The sequence below is a fragment of the Mastigoproctus giganteus genome, chromosome 3 (genome assembly GCF_048544385.1).
Source record: "Mastigoproctus giganteus isolate SK-2022 chromosome 3, ASM4854438v1, whole genome shotgun sequence".
Taxonomy (NCBI): domain Eukaryota; kingdom Metazoa; phylum Arthropoda; class Arachnida; order Uropygi; family Thelyphonidae; genus Mastigoproctus; species Mastigoproctus giganteus.
In genome coordinates, this window is record NC_143577.1 from 47,748,041 (window position 1) to 47,772,791 (window position 24,751).

Consider the following 24,751-nt stretch of genomic DNA (forward strand, 5'->3'; position numbering starts at 1 on the left):
TATAAATGATGCTAGAACTAGGGGACATAAATTCAAGTTACGGGGGGAAATGTTTAGATTGGACTGCAGGAAGTTTTATTTTAGCCAGCGAGTTATAAATTACTGGAATAAGTTGCCTTCATGGGTGGTAGAGGCCGACAGTTTGGGGAAATTCAAAGGTCATCTGGATAGTACTTTCGGGTAAGGGAAGCGCATAGGATGATAGGTTTAATTTCCTTTTTATTTATTTTTTTATTTTATTTATTAATTATTATTATTTATTTAATTTATTTATTTATTTTTTGTTTTTATCATTGTTTTGTTCGGATTTTTTTTTTTTTTTTTGGCTGGTGCAGCATAAGCCATAGGCTTTCTTCCACCATGCGGCCGTTACTAATACTAATATATAAAAATACAAATAAATGTGACAAAGTACACAAGGAAGACTGAAAAAAAATTTCAAATGCACATAGACAAACATGTAGCTAAAGAGTAATCAGAATAAACTAAGCAATCAGAATTGGCAGAACATGTATTGGGATGAATTCAAGCATATAGTGATAGGAACTTTGTGGTAATATCAGAAAGAGCTTTAAAAAATATATATATAAAAATAAAATAGCCTTTTACAATAAGAAATTTAGCCAGGTGGCTTTAAACAGAAACAAGGAGAGATATATAGACAAACCATGGAATGGGCATCTCAACAATAAAATTAAGTAGGGTCTAATGGAGCATGGCAAGGGTGCTGGGGAACCAAACACTATAAGAACAGTGTTTGGTTCCCCAATGTTTGAGAAAGGCTAATTTGTAATCCTTGTTCTGACTCATTATGCATGTGAACAAGAACCCAGTAAAGGGTTTGTAATATGATGCTCATTTATTAAAATTGTGGTGTATACAGTGTTTGAAGAGCTTGTAAAATATACTTTATTTTCTTAGAGGAGGTTGTCTTTGTGTATTAAGAAAAAAGGCACTACAAAACTTATGAAAATAGATCTTTGTAAAGGACACTCAAGTTCCTTGACATGTGAAGCCAGATTTGGCCATACTAAGCAATTTTTTTAAATAAAAGTATATTTCCAAAATTTGTTTTTCCATTAAAAACTTACCCTTTAAAGATTCATATATGTATCCGCAATTAATACGCATAAAATTCTCAAGGTTATCCCAGGCAGATTTAATGTCTGAATAGCAATGAATATAGCGACCAAATCTGAAATACCAACATTTAAAATGTTCTTTCCAACTTATACCGGAAGGACATCTACAAAAAATTAATTAAAAATATATATAAAAATCAGTAAAATTCAACATATATATATATATATAATGAAACAAGCTAAAATTACTTATGATGTATAACTGATTTACATATGCGTAACCATGACCACCAAATACGGAGGATGTGGAAAGGTCAGGGAATGACCACCACATATTCCCGGAGCAATATGGCCTTAGTTGCTAATGCTCCTAAAAACTAAACAACAACATATGCATAAAAACCAGAAGAGTTGTTCCTGACAAAATTTTCCATTAGTAATAGGGTAAATAAAACAAATTCAAAAAACCAAAAAACTGTAAATCCAATAACAAAATATTATCTCCAAAGAATTTTATTTTTTAAATAGCATTTCATTTTTTTTTCTTAACACACTGACTGCCAAGCTAGTTTAAGAAAAAAATTACCCTTGGGGTCAAAAAATATTTAGTAAATAATTTGATTAGTAATTCTAAAATAAATATTTTAATGTCAACAAAGCATGTCCCAGAAACGGTTGAGGAATACTCCACAAGTAAAGGAAGATGAAAAAAGAAGCAAAACAAAAACCATTTCCTATTCTAGCATATGATAAAAGAAAAGCAGGCATTGATCTGTCGGACCAAATGGGTTCATATGCCACAACGCTAAGAAAGGGGATAAAGTGGTAGAAGAATGAGTGTTTTATGTTAATGCTAATGCTAATGCTAAAACAAAGAGTGAAGGAAGATCTGCAGCTAGGGAAAAGGGTTTCTACTTATTGCCTGGACTGTCATCATTCATCAGCCTTTCATGTGTTTAAAAGTGTTTTGGTCAACACCACAAATCTACATAATTTTGTAATTGTAAAATTTGTATAATATATTATTTTTAAATAATCAGCACTAACTCACTTATTTTTTCTCACAGCGCCATGCAAATTATCAGATGTATCACCAGGGAGCCAGACTTTTCAAATAATCTAAATTCCCATCAATTGTCAGTGCTATACAGCTGATGCAACTCAGACTGAAACAGAGGGTGTCAGCCGTATGTGTCTGACATGGCACCTAAAACACCTAATGGTGTCATGCATATACGGCTGACGTGACAGTCAATGTGTTAAACTCTATACTCCGTGGAAAGGCTAGGGGTAAACTGTTAAATGGTCAGAATATACACAAGTTCTCAAATCTAGCACTCTTGTCTCCGTGGAAACATCTTTTAACTCTTGCCAAGAATTGCAGTTCAAAAAAAATTTAATTGAATAGGCAGCATATACACTCAGTGATCACTGACTTGTGATCACCCCATCCATATGGTCTTTTCCACATAGCTTGCAGAATAAAAAGCCAAACAGATTTCTACATAGAACAGTAGTAATTTGCATCTGGTTGTGCAAGTTAAATTGATAAAGTAATATTATGGGATGTAGTAAAGATAACATGAAGTAACATCTTTACTACATCCCATAATTGCTACCTTTATCAAAAGGGCCTGATTGTGACAGCTACTTCAAAAGGGCATGATTATGGGAGCTCATGCATCAGATGCTTCCATATTGGAAAAGGCAAGTCTTGTCAGTTGGTCATGGACACAATTAAGGTACAAAGAATGGTATTGAATGGGTCAAACCACCTCCTGGCAACAGAACTGTAAAGGATTACACAAGGTGGATGCTTGTGGTGAGCAAAGGGTGCAGTGTATTGTATGGGCTCAACGGGAGGTCACTATTCGACATCTGATATCATAATACAATATGGGGAATGCAAGAACAATATACCAAATGACGATGCACTGCACACTCAGACATATGGAATTCCAAAGCAGATGACCCAAGAGACACCCTACAATCTCTCCTCACTGCTGATCACTGTTCAATGCTGTAGTATCAACAACATGCTGGATGGACATTTGAGAACTGGAACAAGTGTGCCGGTCGGGTGTGTCCAAATACCTGACGCATCACAATGAAGGATGCAAGCAATATGAGTCCATGGACCCAACATGCATGCAGGTGGCAGTCGTTGCTTAATATGGAGCATGTTTGGAACTAGGACCCCTGGTGTGTATGGACCAATGTTTCACTGGCAAAGTCTACCAAAAGCTGTTGGGAAACCACGTTGCATTTTTTCCTGGACAGAAAGGGGATCTTCCAAAACAATAATGCACCAGGTTATTAGGCCTGCACTGTGCATGAGTGATTAAAGAATATAGCAAAGTAACACACACCTTGATTGGCCTCCAAATTTGCTTCATTTGAATTCAATTGAAAGCCTGTCGGATGTTTTGGAGTGGGAAGTGAGGTACGGACACAATCGTCAACTATTCTGACACTGTGGAAAGTGTTGCAGACAGCATGGCTTTATATCTTTATGGATCTAAATGCCTAGGAAAATAGTGGCTGTTATCCATACAAATAGAGGCCCACCACAGTATTAGGTAGATGGTCACAATTCAGTGATCATGAGTGTATAAATCAAAAATGAACATGAATTTTGGGAGGGGGGGGAACTTTTTTGAAACTCTTACAAAAGTGACACTTTAATATCTGGTAAAAATAATTATAAAAAAAGCCATAATATTTAAAAATAAATGTCTGGGATACCAATAGCAACAAGAAGCTCCCTAGTGTTCTATTTGAGGACCGGTAGTTAGAAAAGAGCAATACAACACAGTCTGAACAAATAATGCAGACAAAAAATAAAGCACTCTGTATCAAAGTAGGGATCTAGACCCAAAATTTACCAAAGGAATTGGTTCCTGATGAGAACATATGTACTACCACAATTGCTGCTGCCGTCAATGAGTTTTCCCTTGTCTCATACTTTCCCAAACCTAACCTAACTTTTCATATTTTGTTACATCCAGTTAGTTTATGTGTTCTGCATCTTATGTCGAATGGTTTATAAACATTAGCGCAACTCTATCGTACTGCAGTGTGCTGATATAAAACTCTGTAAAATGGCCAGAATTTATTTATTGCTCCTTTCTGATTACCCATTCTCAAATAGAATAATAGGGAAAAGATCCGATTAGTTTATTTTTTACTTATTATAACCATATATACAGTACTTCCTAGACAGATGTCAAAACGCACTTATATCACTGTAGATTATTATTATTATTAGCCATATGGTGCAAGGAAGCCTGAGGCTTTTGCTGCACCAGCCCAAAAAAAAAAAAAAAAAAATTCTAATTTACCCTAAGAGAGAGATAGAGAAAGAAGTAGAAGGAAATCATCAAGGAAGAGAAGAATGATGATATCCAGCTCAGGACCCTGGGTGTGCCAAGCCCATGCTCACCAGATCTGAGCCCCTGGGGTTAATGTAAATATACAGTAAAATTTAAATATACTATATACTTAACTACATATCAGTACAGACAGTTAACAATATATAGTTGGAACATAAAATAAATGTACTCATTAGTATTAGTAACAGCAAATGATGCAAGACAGCAAGATTCTACAACATCATAAAAAAAAAAAAAAAAACATTCCCTTTTCACCTATCTTTCACTATTAAAGTTTGTCTAGTTCACCCTTGAATTTATTCAACCTATTCACTTGCACAACATCAGATAGAAGTTTGTTCCAGCAATCAATGACCCCCTTGCTAAAGGCAAACCTCCACATATGTGTTCTGCATCCATTCTTCCTCATTTGAATTTATGCTTCTTGTGCATGGTCTGAGCAAGAGGAAGAATCCCATCAGCATTGCACTTGCTCAATCCACTTAAAGCCTTAAACACATAAATCATCCTTAAACACACCAATGATACTTGAGGTTGTCCCAGACATTCTCTCAGATATGGCAGACAGCTGTACTTGCTACCTGGGAGTCTAAAAGGCTGATGGAACTGATATTCGGGTGACACTCAAGTCAAGTGACCCAATTTCGGCTAAGTCTGGATGGTCTGTGACAGCCAAATCCTCTGTGTGCGCCTTCACAATGGTGGGACTGTTAGTAATCCTGGGTATAACCTCCATGCACAAGTACATGGTGGGTGACCACCCAGGTATGAACCAACGTAAGCAGGGGTCAAGGTGTGGCACCCACATCACATGGAGAAATGCCCCCCTCTATATTACCAGTACTAGGTGGTAGATGACTCTCATCAACTGGTGCAATAACATCACTTTGCTTAATGGAGGCTTGAAGTGGTGGAACCCATGTTTAGTCTCTAGAGCTAAGTTCCGGTCAACCCTTCCCATCTCTTCCATCATGCAGTATGATTGATGACTTTTGAGGTTATGAACATTGTGGCGAGATCCATTATTCCTTACATTTCGAGGGTACAGCTCTAAAACAGGTTCACAGGCCGGCCGCTAGTTAGTACACCGGACCAAACATATTGGTAACTCTCTAGGCGGCTTCCAGATCAGCTAGTGTATAATCTTGTTACCTCTACTCTTCCAGATAGTGACTGGAGGGAGTCCGAGTAGTGTGTACGCAGGAGGCGTTGTCGAGGCCACGTTATATCAAGGATCTGTGTATATTCTTATCATGTATACATCACATCCAAAAATTTCATTACTTCATACAGCATGTCCAACCCACTTTTTCTTAGTATTGAACACACCATGATTGTCAAACTAATACAGCAAGCTTATCTGCGAAAAGATCTAAACCTCCCAAACACTTCCTAATTCATTTCACAAATATACGTGGTCTCAATTCTAATCTCAACGATGTCCATTTCCACTTGCAGTCTGCCAAACCCCATGTACTTTTCCTGACAGAATCTCAGTTATCGGTTGATTCAACTACTCATCTCAGTTGCCCAAATTATTCGCTGTATGATTCCTTTCACCTGAAAGGTGGTACTTGTGCACATGTCCGTTCTGATATTCCCTGTCAGAGACTTGGAAATTTGGAATCTCCTCTCTTCGATGTTCTCTGGCTTAAAATCTCTACCTCATTGTGTCAAATTCATCTGTTGTCTCTGCCGTTCTCCCAACTCCACTAATCACTTGGAGCTCTATGACATCCTCTCTTTGCAACTTGACTTTCTACAGTCCAACTTTCCTAACAGTGAGATACTTTTCCTTGATGATTTTAATGTTCACAACTCCAGCTGGCTTCCGTTTTCTAGTCACACCGACCCAGCTGATCGAGATGCTGAGGCTTTTGCAATTACTAACGACCTTGCACAGATGGTTCATTTCCCTACAAGAATACCAGACAATCCTAATCATACAACCAACATACTTGATCTGTTTCTCACAAACAACCCTTCTAAGTATACAGTTGAAGTGAGAGGTCCTTTAGGCACTTCAGATCACAACTTGGTGATTGTCTCTTCTCCAATGGAGCCTTTATCTCATGGCTATTCCCAACCTCGTGTTGTTTGGGCATTTACAAGAATGCAAAATGGGATGACCTGCGAGATTTCTTTTCTTATTTTCCTTGGTCGGATTACTGTTTCAAAACTTCTGATGTCAAAATTTGCTCAGATCATGTCAGTGAAATTATTTTTGCAGGAATGGAATCCTTTATCCCACACTCCACTTTAAAATCTCGTCCTTTATCTAAACCTTGGTTTTCCAATAAATGTGCTACGGCTGTTCAAGAGAAGAATGTTGCATATCGTAACTGGCTTGTTTCTCATTCTTCAGTTTCGTTTTCTGCCTACACCAAAGCTCGCAACAATAGTAAAACAGTTATTAATCAGTCCAAACTAGAGTTTGAACAGGCTAAGAGTAGAAAACTTGCTTCTTGGCCTAATGATATCCGAACATTCTGGTCTTTTGCCAAAGCTATTGGCCACAACTTTTGCCCATCTCTGCTCCCACCCCTATCCAAACCTGATGGTTCTGTTGTCACTTCAACCAAGGATAAAGCTGACCTGCTAGCACCCCATTTTTCTTTCCAACTCATGTATTAATGATCTTGGTAAAACACCTCCCACCATACCCAACACACTCCATTCAATGCCTCCTTGGTCTTCCGTCAAAAGAATGTCAGAAGGATTTGACGAATTTTGATGCTAAGAAAGCTCCAGGTCCTAATGGTATTTCTCCACTTGTTCTCAAAACCGTGCTCCTGAACTTACTCCTATTCTTTGCTGCCTTTTTTCACTTTCTTATTCCAAAGGTGTTTTTCCTTCTGCTTGGAAATTTGCTCATATACAGCCAGTTCCTAAGAAGTGTGAAAAATCCCTCCCATCCAACTATCATCCCATTGCAATTAATTCTACTCTTTCTAAAGTAATGCAGAAATCAATTAACCGCCAATTAAACTACCTAGATGACTTCCATCTGATCAACGATCACCAGTATGAATTCAGTCAGTGTGGATCCACTGGTGATATTCTGGCTTATGTTACTAATTTATGCACAAATTCAATGGAAAAGTTTGGTGAAACAAAAGCAGTTACTATTGATTTCTCAAAGGCTTTCGATCATGTCTGGCATAAAGGTCTTCTAAACAAGCTTTCATCTTATGGTTTGCCCACTGTTTTTTGTAATTGTTTATCCAGTTTACTCTCTGATTGCTCACTGAGGGTGATGGTAGATGGCTCTCTGTCTTCTAACTTCTCCACTAATGCTGGTGTCCCCCAAGGTTCAGTTTTTTCCCCCACTCTTTTCCTCTTGTATATTAATAACCTTCTTCCATTGACTGGAAATCCTATCCATAGGTTTGCCAATGATAGCACATTGCATTCACTTTCCAGTTTGAGAAACCTTGCCCTGCTCAATCAGCTTCAACTTCTCGAATATCTGCTACCAATTCCTTAAATGACGATCTCCAGGTAATTCTCCAGGGGGACAATGACAACTTAGTTGATTTCAATCCTTCTAAAACTCAGTCTTGTCTTATATATGTTTCGCAAAAAGGATTCTTCTGCTCCTATGCTTATCTTTGGTGACACTCAGATTTCTAGGCAAAATGATATATCTGTTTTGGGGATTACCCTGACTTATAATCTCTCTTGACACAAGCACATTACAAATATTGCTTCCTCTGCATCTAAAAAATTTGGTTTTCTCTTTCGCTCTTGGCATTACTTTTCTTCCAAACAGCTGTTCACTCTGTATCATCTTTTAAGGGCACAAAAGGTGATATAGTTGTACACGTTGGCACTAATGATATCAAGAGTAGGAGACCGGCAGAATTGCTTAACAAGTACAGGTCACTGTTGAAAAAAAGCCGTGAATTAGGGTTGAATTTGAAAGTGTCTGCAATTCTGCCCAGACGCGATAGGAGGGAGTATATGATGAGAGCCCTGTCAATCAATTTGGCCCTGGAAAGATTGTGCAGGGCTCAAGGGGTAGTATTTTTTCCGCCTGGTCTGTACTTGTTAACAGGAGAGACTGCTTCTACAGGGATGGGATACACTTAAATAGAAAGGGTGCAAGAATGTTTGCTGATGCTATCGAGGCAGTGTTAGGTGGGTCGGAAAACTGCTAGATTAGGGGGGATACAAGTACTAATCGATTAACAGTAGCCACTGGGAGAGGAGAAAGTGATTCTTGCACTGCTTCTATTGGAATGAGCAGCGGCCTGGAAAATAAGATGCAGGATATTTCAGAGACTGCTCGGAATCATGGGGGTACAAGTAAACACGTGGGTTGTGTTAGGGTGGCTAAGAGGAAGAGCAGGTGCATGTATACTTGCGTGTACACCAATGCTAGGAGTTTAGTAAATAAATTTGATGAATTTGAGGTATTGCTCAAAACATCAAAGGCAGATATTGTTGGGATTTCAGAGACGTGGTGTCACACAGATATAAGGAATGCAGAACTGGAATTTGGGGAGTACAATGTCTACAGAAAGGATAGACAGGATAGGAAGGGAGGAGGGGCTATGCTATTAGTTAAGAAACACATAAAATCCAAGGAAGTGAAGCCAGTCGACATCACTGGACAGTGCAGTGTCGAGTCAGTTTGGTGTGACATAAGCATTGGGAGATCAAAATTGAGAATAGGAGTGTGCTATAAGCCTAATGACTCTGATGAGTATAATTAGAAACTGTACAGAGAAATAGAGTGGGCCAGTAAATCAGAGAGTCTTATAATGGGGGATTTTAATTTCCCGAATATTGACTGGAATTTGGGGGCTGGTCACTCACACACTAGCAAGGCTTTTGTGGATTTATTGGATGATTGTTTCCTACATCAGCATGTTTAGGAGGCAACCAGAGGGAGTAATACTCTTGATTTGATTATCAGTAGTGATTCTTCATGCATTAAGAATCTGCAGATAAATGAACCACTAGGTGGCAGTCATCACAGTGTTCTGAAGTGGGATTTACTCAAAGAGGTAACTACCATTAGGGGTAAAGGGAAGGGGTATTGCTTTCGTAAAGGCAACTACGATGGACTGAGACAGTATTTAAATTCTATACAGTGGGATCAACTGATGATGTTACCAACAACAAATTCAAAATGGGAAGCATTCAAAGAACTTATCTTGGAAGCTACTAGGGTTTACATACCAACTAAGAAATATTGTTCAAGGTTTAGGCCTAAATGGATGTCAGATGAACTAATGAGGCATATGGCAGAGAAGAAAAATGCATGGAATACATACAAATTAACACGTGACACACAAGCCTATGATAGATACAAGTTGATCTGTAACCAAGTTACAAAGGAGGTTAGGCAGCTGAAGGCAGATTACGAGAAATCCTTGGCAAGGGATGCGAAGAAAAACAGCAAAGAGTTCTTTACTTATGTAAACTCTAGAAGAAAAGGGATGAATCAGATTGGTCCACTTGATATCGATGGGTCAACTGTTGATGATCCTGCGCAGGTAGCTAACAAACTAAATGAATATTTCGACATTCACACATGAGGAGTTATTCAGCGAGGGGAATGCCAGAGGCGTATTCAACTCTAGCAGTAAGCTAGAGAATCTTGTAATAACTGAGAGTAAAGTGGAGGAGAAATTGTTGAAGATAAACACAAGAAAGGCACCTGGGGTGGATGGTATCTATCCAGTTATATTAAAGGAGGCAGCAAAGGAAGTAAGCAAACCCTTAGCCATATTTATGAGAGCTTCCTTGGACTCAGGGGAGGTACCCATGGACTGGAGATGTGCAAATGTGACCCCAATTCACAAAGGAGGATCAAAGGCTGACACAAGTAATTATAGACCTGTGAGTTTAACTTCTGTTCCCGGAAAATTAATGGAGGCACTGGTTAAAGAAGCACTGCAGGATCATCTAGATAAGACTTCAGTTATAGCTCAGACCCAGCATGGTTTTGTTAAGGGGAAGTCTTGCCTGACCAATTTGATTGGATACTATGATGCAGTTACAAAAGAACTGGATGCAGGGAATAACTTTGATATTATATACTTGGATCTTAGAAAGGCTTTTGATACTGTTGCACATGGAAGACTGCTGCACAAATTTTAGCAGTGTGGCATTGGAGGCAAATTGCTGCTACGGATAAAGGGATATTTGAGGGGTAGAAGACAGAGTGGTAATCAATGGACACTGCTCGTCGTGGACTAATGTTATTAGTGGAGTCCCTCAGAGTTCAGTATTGGGTCCTTTATTGTTTTCTGTATTTATAAATGATATTGATGATGGTATATCAAGCTTAATGTCCAAGTTTGCAGATGATACGAAGGTTGGCAGGGTTGTCAAGGACACTACTGACACTATGCTGCTGCAACAGGATCTGGAAAGGTTGAGCAGATGGGCTGAGAGGTGGCAAATGAAGTTTAACATTGACAAATGTAAAGTACTACATTTGGGAAACAGCAACCCCAGAGCAACGTATCAACTCTGTGGTACTACACTGACAGTGGTAGAGAATGAAAGGGACCTGGGGGTGGTTGTGCAGACAGATATGAAGTTCTCTGAGCAGTGCAGACGGGCTGGAAGAGTAGCTCATGGTGTATTGTCAATGATATATAGGAATTTTTCTAGCAGGGATAAGGAGGTGATTATTCCCTTGTATAAGGCAATGGTCAGGCCACACCTAGAGCTGTATACAGGCCTGGAGGCCTCATTTCAAGAAGGATGTAGAGCTGCTGGAACGAGTACAGAGAAGGGCAACAAGATTAGTGAATGGAACAAAGGGGTGCTCTTACGAAGAAAGGCTGAAGTTTTGCGAATTACAGTGTCTGGAGACTAGGCACCAGCGAGGTGATCTCATAGAGGTGTACAAAGCCTTGAATGGTTTGAGCATGCTCAATGCTGATGGGATTCTTCCTCTTGCTCAGAATAATCACCTGAGAGGGCATAAATTCAAATTGAGGAAAGACAGATGTAGGATAGATGTGCGGAAATTTGTCTTTAGCCAGCGGGTGGTTGGTAGGTGGAACAGACTTCCATCCCTTGTCGTGGAAGTTGATAGCCTAAATAAGTTTAAGGCTCAGCTGGACAGGTATTTCGAACGAACAGAGGGGTGAAGTGGAAGTGGTTATTTTTTATTTATTTATTTTACTTTATTTTTTTTTTGGCTGATGCTGCATAAGCTTGCTTTCTTGCATCAAATGCCTCTACTAATGCTAATGCTAATAATGGAAATTGTATTAGTTTAATATAAGTTTATGTCATAAGCACAAATATCACTTTTAACTAAAGGATGCAAAAACAGAACACGTGGCCAACACACTTACAAATGCTACTACTGGCTGAGAGGAAGGGCTACATGGTCTGGGTGGAGAATGCACTACACTTTCATCATTATCATCTGTTCTGTTCGGTTATAAGAATCAATTTTGAGCCCCTTTGTGATATTTTTCTAAAGCACATTTCTGGAGGTCACTACAATGAAACATTAAAAACAATTTGCGGTTCCCATTTTATTGGGCTTTTCTGTTAGTGAAATCTAATTATAAACAGGTAGTAAACTCTATCTTAATGCATTTGCGATAATACCGATAACTGGAATTGTGGGTTTTTACATTATTTTGGTGAAATGTGTTTCCACTTCACTGAAATATTCAATAATTTAAGAATCTTCACTTCATTCCTATTTACTTATCACAATTAAAGGAAAGTGGAGGCAGTACTAGGAAACGAAACAAAATTGATTAAGAAATGAGGATGAAAATGATTTAAGAAGTACGAAATAGGACAAAGTTTCTCATCTATTGCAAGGGAATTAGGTTTTGCTGTTCGACAGTGAATACTATTTTCAAGGACAGGACACAAATAAAAGAACATGTTAAAGGATCAAACCATTTAAGATCAACAGTTATCACAAAACATTCAGGTACTATATCGAAGATGGAAAAGTTATTAATAATATGGATGGAAAATTAAATTCAGAGCCCCTGAGTCTAATGGGCATTCAAACAAAAGCAAGAAGTTTTTATGAAGATATTAAGGATAAGTATGGCGAACCCCAAGCCAAGTAATAAGCAGTTTAATAGCTTCAAGCATAGTACTGGTTTTCACAACGTTAAACGTTAAATTACAGAGTCTGGAGACTAGGCACCGGCGAGGTGATCTGATAGAGGTGTATAAGGCTTTGAATGGTTTGAGCATGCTCAATGCCAATGGGATTCTTCATCTTTCTCAGAATAATCACCTCAGAGGGCATAAATTCAAATTGAGGAAGGACGGATGTCGGATAGATGTGCGGAAATTTGCCTTTGGCCAGCGGGTGGTTGGTTGGTGGAACCGACTTCCATCACTTGTTGTTGAAGTTGATAGCCTAAACAAATTTAAAGCTCAACTGGACAGGTATTTCGAACGAACGGAGGGGTGAAATGGGAGAGGGTTTTTTTTTTTTTTTTTTTGGCTGATGCTGAATAAGCTTGCTTTCTTGCATCATATGCCTATGCTAATGCTAAAGTAAAATTTTTTGCAATTACACATTTTTGTAATTAGCATAGACATATGATGCAAGAAAGCAAGCTTATGCAGCATCAGCCAAAAAAAAAAAAAAAAAAACACGCTCCCATTTCACCTCTCCATTCGTTCCAAGTACCTGTCCAGCTCATGCCCCTTAAATTTATTTAGGCTATCAACTTCCACAACAGTCTGTTCCACCAACCAACCACCCACTGGCTAAAGGCAAACTTCCACACATCTGGCTTTCCTCAATTTGAATTTTATGCCCTCTCAAATGATTTTTCTGAGCAGGAGGAAGAGTTCCATCAGCATTGAGCATGCTCAAACCATTCAAGGCTTTATACACCTCAATCAGATCACCTCGCAGGTGCCTAGTCTCCAGACACTGTAATCTGAAAAACTGAAGCCTCTTCTTAAGAGTAACCCTTCGGTCCATTCACTAATCTTGTTGCTATTCTCTGTACTCGTTCCAACAGCTCTACATCCTTCTTAAAATGAAGTCTCCAGACCTGTATACAGTACTCAAGGTGTGGCCTGACCATTGCCTTATATAAGGGGATAATCACCTCTTTATCCCTGCTAGAAAAATTCCTGTATATCATTGACAAGACACTATGAGCTACTCTTGCAGACCATCTGCACTGCTCAGAAAACTTCATATCTGCCTGCACAATTACCCCCAGGTCCTTTTCTATCACTGTCTGTGTAGTACCACAGAGTTGATATGTCACTCTGAGGTTGCTACTTCCCATATGTAGTACTTTACATTTGTCAATGTTAAACTTCATTTGCCACCTCTCAGCCCATCTGCTCAACTTTTCAAGATCCTGTTGCAGCAGCATACTGTCATTAGTGTCCTCAACAACCCTGCCAACCTTCATATCATCTACAAACTTGGACATTAAGCTTGATATCGATCATCAATATCATTAATAAATACAGAAAACAACAATGGACCCAATACTGAACCCTGAAGAACTCCACTAATAACATTAGTCCACGATGAACAGTGTCCATTGATTACCACTCTGTCTTCTCCCACTCAACCATTCCTTTATCCATAGCAGCAATTTGCCTCCAATGCCACATTGCTCCAATTTGTGCAACAGTATCGAAAGCCTTTCTAAGATCCAAATATATGATATCAAAGTTATTCTCTGCATCCAGTTCCTTTGTGACCACATCATAGTATTTAATCAAATTGGTCAGGCAAGACTTTCCCTTAACAAAACCATGCTGTGTCCGAACTATAACTGAAGTCTTGTCTAGATGATTCTGTGCCTCCATTAATTTTCCTGGAACAGAAGTTAAACTAACAGGTCTATAATTACTTGTGTTGCTCTTTGTCCTCCTTTGTGAATTGGGGTCACATTTGCATATCTCCAGTCCATGGGTACCTCCACCGAGTCCAAAGAAGCTCTCATAATTATGGCTAAGGGTTTGCTTACTTCCTTTGCTGCCTCCTTTAATATAACTGGATAGATCCCATCCACCCCGGGTGCCTTTTTTATGTTTATCTTCAACAATTTCTCCTCCACTTTCCTCTCAGTTATTACAAAATCATCCAGCTCACTGCCAGAGTTTAACTCACCTCTGGCATTCCCCTCCCTGAATAACTCCTCATGGGTGAATGTAGATGCAAAATACTCATTTAGTTTGTTACCCACCTGAGCAGGATCATCAACAGTTGACCCATCAATATCCAGTAGACCAATCTGATTCATCCCTTTCCTTCTAGAGCTTACATAGGTAAAGAACTCTTTGTTTTTCTTTGCATCCTTTGCCAAGGATTTCTCATAATCTGCCTTTGCCTGCCTAATCTCCTTTGTGACTTGGTTACAGACCAGCTTATATCTAACATAGGCTTCCATGTCACCCATTAATTTATATGTATCCTGTGCATTTTTCTTCTCTACCACGTCTCATTAGTTCATCTGACATCCATTTAGGCCTAAACCTTGAACAATATTTCTTAGTTGGTATGTAAAGCTTCCAAGATAATTTCTTTGAATGCTTCCCATTTTGAATTTGCTGTTGGTAACATCATCAGTTGGTCCCACCGTGTAGAATTTAAATACAGACTACCGTAGTCATCTTTACAAAAGCAAAACCCCTTCCCTTTACCCCTGATTGTAGTTACTTCTTTGAGTAAATCCCACTTCGACACACTGTGATCACTGCCACCTAGTAGTTCCTTTATCTGCAAATTCTTAATGCATGAAGAATCACTACTGATAATCAGATCAAGCGTATTACTTTCTCTAGTTGCCTCCCGAACATGCTGATGTAGAAAACATCATCCAATAAATCCACAAAAGCATTGCTAGTGTGTCAGTGACTAACCCACAAATTCCAGTCAATATCTGGGAAATTAAAATCCCCCATTTACTCTGGCCCAAGTGCAAGCTCTGGCGTTGATGCGGGCAGCTGAGAGCTCGATGGATCACCCAATTTAGATTCTTCGAGGGCATCCACCCTGTCTTTCAAGCTCTCATATATGCCTATAACAACGCTGAGTTGTCGCCTCATTTCCTCACATCGCGCACACACAAGGACATCTCCCTTGACAATATCATGTCCTGTACCTGATTGCTCCACAAACATCAAGCAAGCAGTGCATTTTAAAAGGCTGTGATTCAGAGGGCAACTGCCCCCCCCTCAGTTCTCCCCTGAGCCACAGCACTCCATTTAGCTTGAGCCTTTTGCTTTGCTGCTCTGGTCCGAGTCATGATTCCGATTCAATTTCAATACAAAATTATAACCTTGTATCCCAACAGTTGTAACACTATATATCTATTTTTTAAGTGTCAAGTATTATCTTCGAGTTTCTTTATATAAGTTCCGTATCAAGTTATGTATTAATTAATTATGTTACGTTCATAAAATCTAAGTCGTTATATATATTTAATTAAAGTACAATTTAATTGACCATGAAGTTCAACAACATTAATAAATTACTAATTAATTGATAGTATTATATACTATACTAAGCTAATGCTATCTAGTTCGGGATATAATGTGTCGTATAACAATGGCGGCAAGTTATGAATGGTAAATCTACGGACACTTAAATATTAATTAAGTTCCAAAATTTCGCTGTCTCAATTCAGAATAAATCAAGGATCTTGCCTAGGTCTATAAGCTACTTACAGAAAATAATTTAATATAACAATTGGTCAATAAAGCGGCTAACTATAGCTAAAAATCTTCCGGTTCGCCGGCTCTGCAAAACTTGTAAAACACATGGATTGGATGCCCTTACCAATATACTAAGTAATAACCTACAAAATCTCTATCTACGTTAAAATTTAAACTAAGTATCATAACTAGGAATATAGAGCTACTCTAAAAAATAAGTTAATATGCCAATTGTAACCAATTTAAGTTAATAAAACAGAAAAAAACTTCTCTATGTTCCTCAGCCGTATAAACTTCCTTGTTTTTTTTTTGTACACTTTGTAATTTTTCCTGCACATGAGATAAAAAGAAAATTAGATAACTAATTCTATTTACATGTTCGAACATTATTATATTATTATTATTATTATTAGCTATATGGTGCAAGGAGGCCTGAGGCTTATGCTGCACCAGCCAAAAAAAAAATTTCCGAGTTACCCTGTGAGAGAGAGAGAGAGAGAGAGAGAGAGAGAAGTAGAAGGAAATCACCAAGAAAGAGAAGGATGATGATATCCAGCTCAGGATCCTGGGTGTGCCAAGCCCAAACTCACGAGATGCAAGTCCCTGGGGTAAAATTGTTTTTTTTTTTTGCTTCAATCAAATTCAATGAACATAGTTGCGATTGCTGCATAAGCATTTAGGGAAATTCCGACTTGCAGAGTTCTGCTAAATGCAACCCTTACATAAGTCAGGGAGTGGCTGTACACCAATTAGGACACCGGACAATTCTAGTAAGGTATATTTATGCACAGCCATTGAGTTGACAAGTTTGCTTAGGATCAACATACAATACTACCTGTTTGATAAGGGCAGTGGGATAAGTAGAATGGAAATACATGAGATGTTGTCACTGTGAGGAGAATTAGAAAATGCTGCAATTGAATTCACAGTTCAAAAATACTCTAATCTGAAAGAAGAAAAAAAAAAAAAAAGTTATGTTTGGAATGGATTGTAGAAACATAACAAGATCAGGTGCATGACTTACAGACTATCCAACTGAAGGGTGGTCAAAAAAAGTGTTCCAGATCAAAAAAGATTGTTTAGTGAAGTTGCAAAGATGGCGATGGACTGTATTTGTATAAATGCAGAAAAGAGGATTATGATATTGCGGATAATAGGTTGCGATGCAGATAGTCACACTATGATTCAAGCAAAGGCGGATTCACACTTGAAAAGTAACAAGGATATTCAGATTGTGGTGGGGCGAGCTATGAAAGGAATGTTGAAAGCGGTGAGAGTGAGACAAGCCAGGCAGAGGGTGGATAATAGTATTATAGTACTGAAGATAGAAAATGCAAATAACATCAAAAAACTCAAGAGTAATAAAATAGTGATTGAGAGTCACCTTCTCTGCGCTGAAGCATCCTGGCCCAAAGATAATTATTTATGACATGGGTATAAAGATTAATAAAGAGGAGCTATTCAATGAACTATATGAGCAAAATCTTGGCTACAACAAAATTAGCAGAGTGAACATGGAAAGTGAGATCACGCTGAGATTTGATGGTCTAAATACAGCAAAGACATGTCGTAATTGGAATTTAGAGGCATCTCAGTGGGTGTTCCATTACTTGATGAACCAGGGCAGAGTATATGTTGGCACGATGTCACACAATTGAATGTTTTCCATCTGGTCACTATGTTATCACTACCGCTCATTCAGTCATACTACTAAAATGTGTCGACAACAAGAGCCTATTTGCAGTTACTGTGATAGAAGTGGTCATAGTTGCCACTGTAATGATAATCGACCATCTTGTGTAACTGTATGTCTAGAGGTCGGAAGGTGAATCATTCTGTAAAGGATAAAAAAAATGCCCGGAATAGGAATGAGCACATCAGCTAATCACTGAACAAAAACTAATCTAACACTATCTTACAATGGAACAGACAATTCGTGCAAATTTTGTAAACAGGAACGGGAGTACACATGTTGAATCTGGTTTTCCCATGCAGGGAACCTTGGAAAGAACTATTACAAGTGAAAACAGGAATGTTTTAAGCTAATTCAGGTCCATGCCTGGTGATCAAAGGCAGTGGTTGGTAAGCTAAGGGTAGTTTGTAATTGGGATTTGGCTTGCATTCAAGAAATCTATGAGCTAGAAGGTAAAGTCATGGGGTATTCATTATCAACAAGAACTGTATCATGCAACACAGTTCACATCCTGGCAGCAATAGCTATATTCAATCAAAACTTGACCATTACAGTACTCCATTCGTATGGCAAACAATACTCAGTGTGTGTGAGTTTGTGTGGAACACAAAGAAATTCTTATCTTGCTTCATTGTACTTAAAGTGATGATGACATTGGGACTTCAATTTATTAACAACTGTCTCTTTCATGGCCCCCTTACACTGGTGTGCAAAACTTAAGGACCAGTCAGGTTTTCACCTGTAGCTTCTCATAGAAGTGGCCTGGATATGGGAAAAGCATACCAAAGGAACCTCGTGAGGTACAGAAATGAAGGAAACAACACTGACACAACAATGGAAACAAAACGGTACAGAGGGACTTTATTCAAAAATGGCAACATGGCACTGGCTGCCATGATACAGATGCATCAATGCCAAAGATGGAACAAAGGGAAGAGGTGGTCCTCAGTAGGAGATATGGCTACCCCTAATCCCGATGCAAGCTTTGCACTGCCTGTCCATACTTAGAACAATGTTGTTGATAAGTTCTTGAGGTAACATCGTCCATTCCTCTGTCAGTGCCATCTTCAATTGGTGAACATGTCGTTGCTAGGAATCTCCCCAGAGCCTCCCATATGTGTTCGATGGGATTTAGATCAGTGGAACAGGCAGGCCAATCCATACGAACAATGTCTCACTTTCCAAAAAGCATATCAACAGCCGCAGTGCAATGGGGTGCAGAATTATCATCCATAAACACGAACTCGGCGCTAATGGCACCTCGGAACAGACGTACATAGGGAGGGATTACTTCAGCACCGGTTACAGTACCACCTTCCAGTATCTGGAGTTGTGTATGTCCATCCAAGATAACACCTCCCCCAGATAAGAACACCTCGACTGCCATATCGATCCCTTTCAGTGATGTCTGCGGGATAATACCATGTGCCAGTCTCTCGCCAGATTAGCTGACTTGACTGAATCTACTCTCATCAGTAAAGAGTACGTTAAGTAAAGATTTTGTGGTTGTAACCTTTAGAAATAGTGTTGGTCCTTAAGTTTTGCACACCAGTGTATTTCAAGCTTGGTATTCTCAGCAGGCCAAATGATGACGAGACTTTTTCTTTAGGATGTCCTCTTGCTGTTAGCAGGAGCCAGATTTTCGGTGGTTGTCTGGATCCTAAAGTGCATCTGGGTATGAGCAGAGGCACTGGTACATTTTTTTTTCCCCACTCTTCCATCAAAAGATCAAACTGCATCTTAATGAGCTCACTATCAACATGTAGGTTGAGCAGCTGATGTGATGCAGTTGGTTTGCTTAACTATAAAATCTTCAAGCTCTGTCCCGATGATTGTGACCTGAGCAACAAGTGCGAGTTCAGGTATATCCATACCTTTGTCATTCTCCATGTTTGGGGATTGTACTTATTCAATATTAGTTTTCTCCATAACAGAGAGTTGAGGGTTAAATGCAGCCCACCTGTTCTGGCACAATCTGTAGTACTATACAGATGGGTTGAATTCTGGTATGACACTTGGGGACAGATCCAGAAGAGGCATGTTTGACTACGTTATCCAACTGGTCAGTAGTGTGGCTTGCAATATTTATTGCATGCTATCACTTCATTATCCATTACATCCGTGTCACTGTTCAAGATCTAGGGGTGAAGTGTGGGTGGCAAGGAGAGCATATAAAGGCAAATCAAGAGGAACAAGTAGACACCACAGTTGATCAGGTGGGACCACTAGCAGTTCAAGCAGGGGAAGCCGCAGTTGCAGAAATCATGCAGAAGCACATTTTTGAAGAGTTGTGGAAGTGCTGAAGAAGATGGCAACCTTTAAGACATTGATATTGTAAGAAGAAAGTTTACTGCCAACAGTTCCACCAGCGGTGGGGGAAACATGAAAGTTGAAATACAGTCTGTAGAGAAGGGGGAAAAATTTCCTGAGGTGTCACTGGTCTAGATAATGATGACATTCATCTGAGGGGTTTTGCTTTGCAATTACTAGTCTTGTTTAGAGATACAGATGACCATGCTAGTGAACTGCTACATTTTTTTGGCCATCTGTTTAAGGTGTGAAAAGAAAGAGCCTGTTCTCAAGGGTGATATATAGATACTTTGTTGCAGAGACCACTGGATGAGACACCACTGATTTTTATGGTAGGTCTGCCAGAGTGAAGGCAATTTTTTTTTTAATATTTTGTAATTTATGATAAATATCTCTGAAAGAAAGACTTTTCATGCAGGTTTAGAGAATTTTTTCTTGTAGTTGTAGAATATGCTCTTATATTCTTTCCATGCAATATTGAAACATCTTGTATAGTTTGTGAATCCTGTTTTTCTGCCTATAAATGTTAGGAATTTCAGCTCCATCATAGGAGTCAAAATGTGCTCAAAGATGGAATTTTGAATGCAAAGAAGTGCACAATTTTCAAATTATAAATTTGTTACCCTAAGAAAATTTTATCCCAATCTGCCAACCCATTGTAACCAGTTTATCTATGGGTTTTACATTTACATGGAAAATGTGTAGATAAGTTTTTTTTTCAAGTACAAGTAGTAAAATTACTACAAGGAAAGCAAATGTTGCAAGCAATGAATTAAAGAAGAGAACCGGAATACTTCCTCAGAATCTTTTTTTCTATTTTTGTTTTTATGAAAACCCCAAACACGAGAGGTATTAGAACCTATAGTACTTAGTACCATGCTTAGCTTGGAGGTTGAGAAGATAAAAGATATTTGTTGACATTAGACTTGAACTTCTGTAGACTGTAATTTTCAGGAAATATGTATGAAGGAAGGTTGTTCCAGAAAACGGCAGTTGAATGAATAAATGAGGAAGGTGAAAAGTTGGTTCTGTGAGTTTGAAGTTGGACAGTAAATGGATGTTGGCTGGTGGTGGCACATGACTGTTTTCAAAGAGAGGGGGGGGGGAGGAATTATAGAAGCCAATTCAGAAGAACAGTGCACATGGAAGTATCTCTAGAAAATGCATGCAGCAGAAACAGTGCGTCTATGAGACAGTGAGTGGAGAGACTCTGTTAGAGATGAGTCATTAATTAACCTAACTGTCCTCTTCTGAATGAAGCCTGAGAGATGTTTTTGGAACACCACCCCAGATATGGAAAAAATATTCCATGTTAGCGCAGATTTGCGATTTGTACAGAGTGAACAGCAGTTTGGAAGAAAAGTAACGCCGAGAGTGAAAGACAAAACCAAGTTTTTCAGATGCAGAGGAAGCAATATTTGTGATGTGCTTGTGCCATGAGAGATTAGAAGTCAGGGTAATCCCCAAAAGAGATATATCTTGCCTAGAAATCGAAGTGTCACAAAAGATAAGCATAGGAGCAGAAGAATCCTTTTGGTGAGACACAAGACAAGACAGTTTTGGAAGGATTGAAATCGACTAAGTTGTCTTTGACCCACTGGAGATCGGCATTTAAGGAAATAGTAGCGGATATTCGAGAAGTTGAAACTGATAGAGCAGGGCAAAATTTATCGAATTGGAAAGTGGAATGCAAGGTACTATCATCGGCAAAACTAGGGATAGGATTTACAGTCAATGGAAGAAGGTCATTAATGAACAAGAGGAAAAGAGTGGGGGAAAAGAACTGAACCATGGAGGACATTAGCATTAGTAGAGAAGTTAGAAGACAGAGAGCCATCTACCATTACCCTCAGTGAGCAATCCGAGAGAAAACTAGATAACCAATTATAAAAAACAGTTGGCAAACCATAAGATGGAAGCTTGTTTAGAAGACTTTATGCCAAACACGATCGAAAGCCTTTGAGATGTCAAGAGCAACTGCTTGTGTTTCACCGAACTTTTCCATTGAATTTATCCAGAAATGGGTAACATAAGCCAGAATATCGCTAGTAGATCGACACTGATGGAATCCATACTGGCAATCTTTGATCAGACAGAAGAGTTCTAGGTAGTTTAAGAGTTGGCGGTTAATTGATTTCTGCATTATTTTAGAAAGAGAAGTAATTGCAATGGGATGATAATTGGATGGGAGGAATTTGTCACCCTTCTTAGGAACTGGCTGGATATGAGCAAGTTACAAAGCAGAAGGAACAACACCTTTGGAATAAGAAAGTGAAAAAAGGTGGCAAAGAACAGGAGTAAGTTCAGGGGCACAGGTTTTGAGAACAAGTGGAGAAATGCCATCAGAACCTGGAGCTTTCTCAGCATCAAGATTCCTCAAAATTCTTCTGATGGAAGACCACCGGAGGCACTGAATGTAGATTGTTGGGAATGGTGAGAGGTGTTTTACTAAGATCATTAATACACGAGTTGGAAGAAAAATGGGATGCTAGCAGGTCAGCTTTATCCTTGGCTGAACTGACAACAGAACCATCTGGTTTTGACAGAGGTGGGAGCAGAAATGGGCAAAAGTTGCAGCCACTAGCTTTTGTAAAAGACCATAATGCTCGACTATGATTAGGGTAAGAAGCAAGTTTTTCACTCTTAGCCGGTTCGATATCTAGTTTGGACTGATTAATAACTGCTTTAAAAGCCTTGGTATAGGCAGAAAATGAAACTGAAGGATTGAAAACAAGCCAATTATTATATGCAACATTCTTCTCTTGAACAGCTTTAGCACATTTATTGGAAAACCAAGGTTTAGAAAAAGGACAAGATTTTAAAGTGGAGTGTGGAATAAAGGATTCCATTCCTACAAGAATAATTTCACTGACACAATCTGAGCAACTGTTAACATTAGCATTAGTAGAGGCATTTGATGCAAGAAAGCAAGCTTATGCAGCATCAGCCAAAAAATAAATAAATAAAAATAATAATAAATAAAAAACAACCAATTCCACTTCACCCCTCTGTTCGTTCGAAATACCTGTCCAGCTGAGCCTTAAACTTATTTAGGCTATCAACTTCCACGACAAGGGATGGAAGTCTATTCCACAAACCAACCACCCGCTGGCTAAAGGCAAATTTCCTCACATCTATCCTACATCTATCTTTCCTCAATTTGAATTTATGCCCTCTCAGGTGATTATTCTGAGCAAGAGGAAGAATCCCATCAGCATTGAGCATGCTCAAACCATTCAAGGCTTTATACACCTCTGTCAGATCACCTCGCCGGTGCCTATTCTCCAGACACTGTAATTTGCAAAACTTAAGCCTTATTACTGTTTCAAGACTTCTGATGTTGACATCAGAAGTCTTGAAACAGTAATAGGACCAAAACAAAGAAGAAAAGAATTCTCACAGGTCATCTCATTTTGCATTCTTGTAATATCAAACAATATGAGGTTGGCATTGTAGCCATGAGATAAAGGTTCCATTGGAGAAGAAACAATTACCAAGTTGTGATCTGAGGTACCTAAAGGACCACCCACTTTGACGTTGTACTTAGGTTTGTTTGTGAGAAAAAGATCAAGTGTGTTGGTGTATGGTTAGGATAGTCCGTAATTCTGGTAAGTAAATGAACAATCTGTGTGAGGTCATTAGTAATTGCAAAAGCCCCAGCATCTCCACCAGCTGGGTCAGTGTGAATAGAAAACAGAAGCCAACTGAAGTTGTGAACATTAAAATTTCCAAAGAAAATTACCTCACTGTTAGGAAAGTTGGACTGGAGAAAGTCAAGTTGCAAAGAGGAAGTCAGAGGTCCAAGTGATTAGTGGTGTTGGGAAAATGGTAGAGGCAATAGATGAATTTGACACAATGAGGTAGAGAGATTTTAAGCCAGAGAAGATCGAAAAGTGGAGAATCCAAATTACCAAGTCTCTGACAGGGAATATCAGAACGCATATATGTACAAGTACCACCTTTGAGGCAAAAGGAATCATACAGCAAATAATTTGGGCAACTGAGGTGAGCAGTCGTTGAATCAACCGATAATGAGATTCGGTCAGAAAAAGTACATGGGGTTTGGCAGACTGCAAGTGGAAATGGACATCATTGAGATTAGAACTGAGACCACATATATTTGTGAAATGAACTAGGAAGTGTTTGGGAGGTTTAGATCTTATTGCTGATAAGCTTACTCTATTAATTTGACAATTCATGGTGTATTCAATCTGGGCCAATCTTCAAATAAGAATTTGATGATTCGCGTAAATAATGCTTTTACTGTGGGGCAAGTAGATTTGTTGACTTGAAAGGTCTTCTGCATCTCACATCACCCTCAAATGACATGTCCATCTTTGAAGCCTAAGGCCAACTATTTAAATGAAACAATTATAGATCTTAGTTCAAAAAACAATATTATAAAAATTAATAATACAAATTCTTACCACTGACAATAGATAAAAAAAACTTTTGCATGCTTCCTTACATTATTTGTCCCTACTACATGCAACAAAAATACTACCTACTGTTAAAAAAAAAAAAAAAAAAAAAAATTTCTCTTATCACATATTTTGCAGATATTTTTAATAAATAAACTGTCTTGTAACGTTTTTGCTCTTACCTTGTGTAAAAAAAATAAAAATGAA

The 24,751-nt window shown here is 38.7% G+C and overlaps 1 protein-coding gene across 2 annotated transcripts in view; it reads right to left on the reverse strand.

The window, feature by feature from the left end:
- LOC150087935 (F-box only protein 3-like) overlaps window positions 1–24,751 on the reverse strand; it is a 210,560-nt gene that overhangs the window by 140,618 nt on the left and 45,191 nt on the right. Inside the window, exon 3 of one of the 2 annotated variants that reach the window (XM_090369278.1) lies at window positions 1,092–1,195. In XM_090369278.1, coding sequence (XP_090225404.1) covers window positions 1,092–1,195 — 104 coding nt within the window. Of the gene's footprint in view, window positions 1–1,091; window positions 1,247–24,751 lie in introns of both variants that reach the window. The other variant, XM_090369277.1, reaches the window with a different exon arrangement.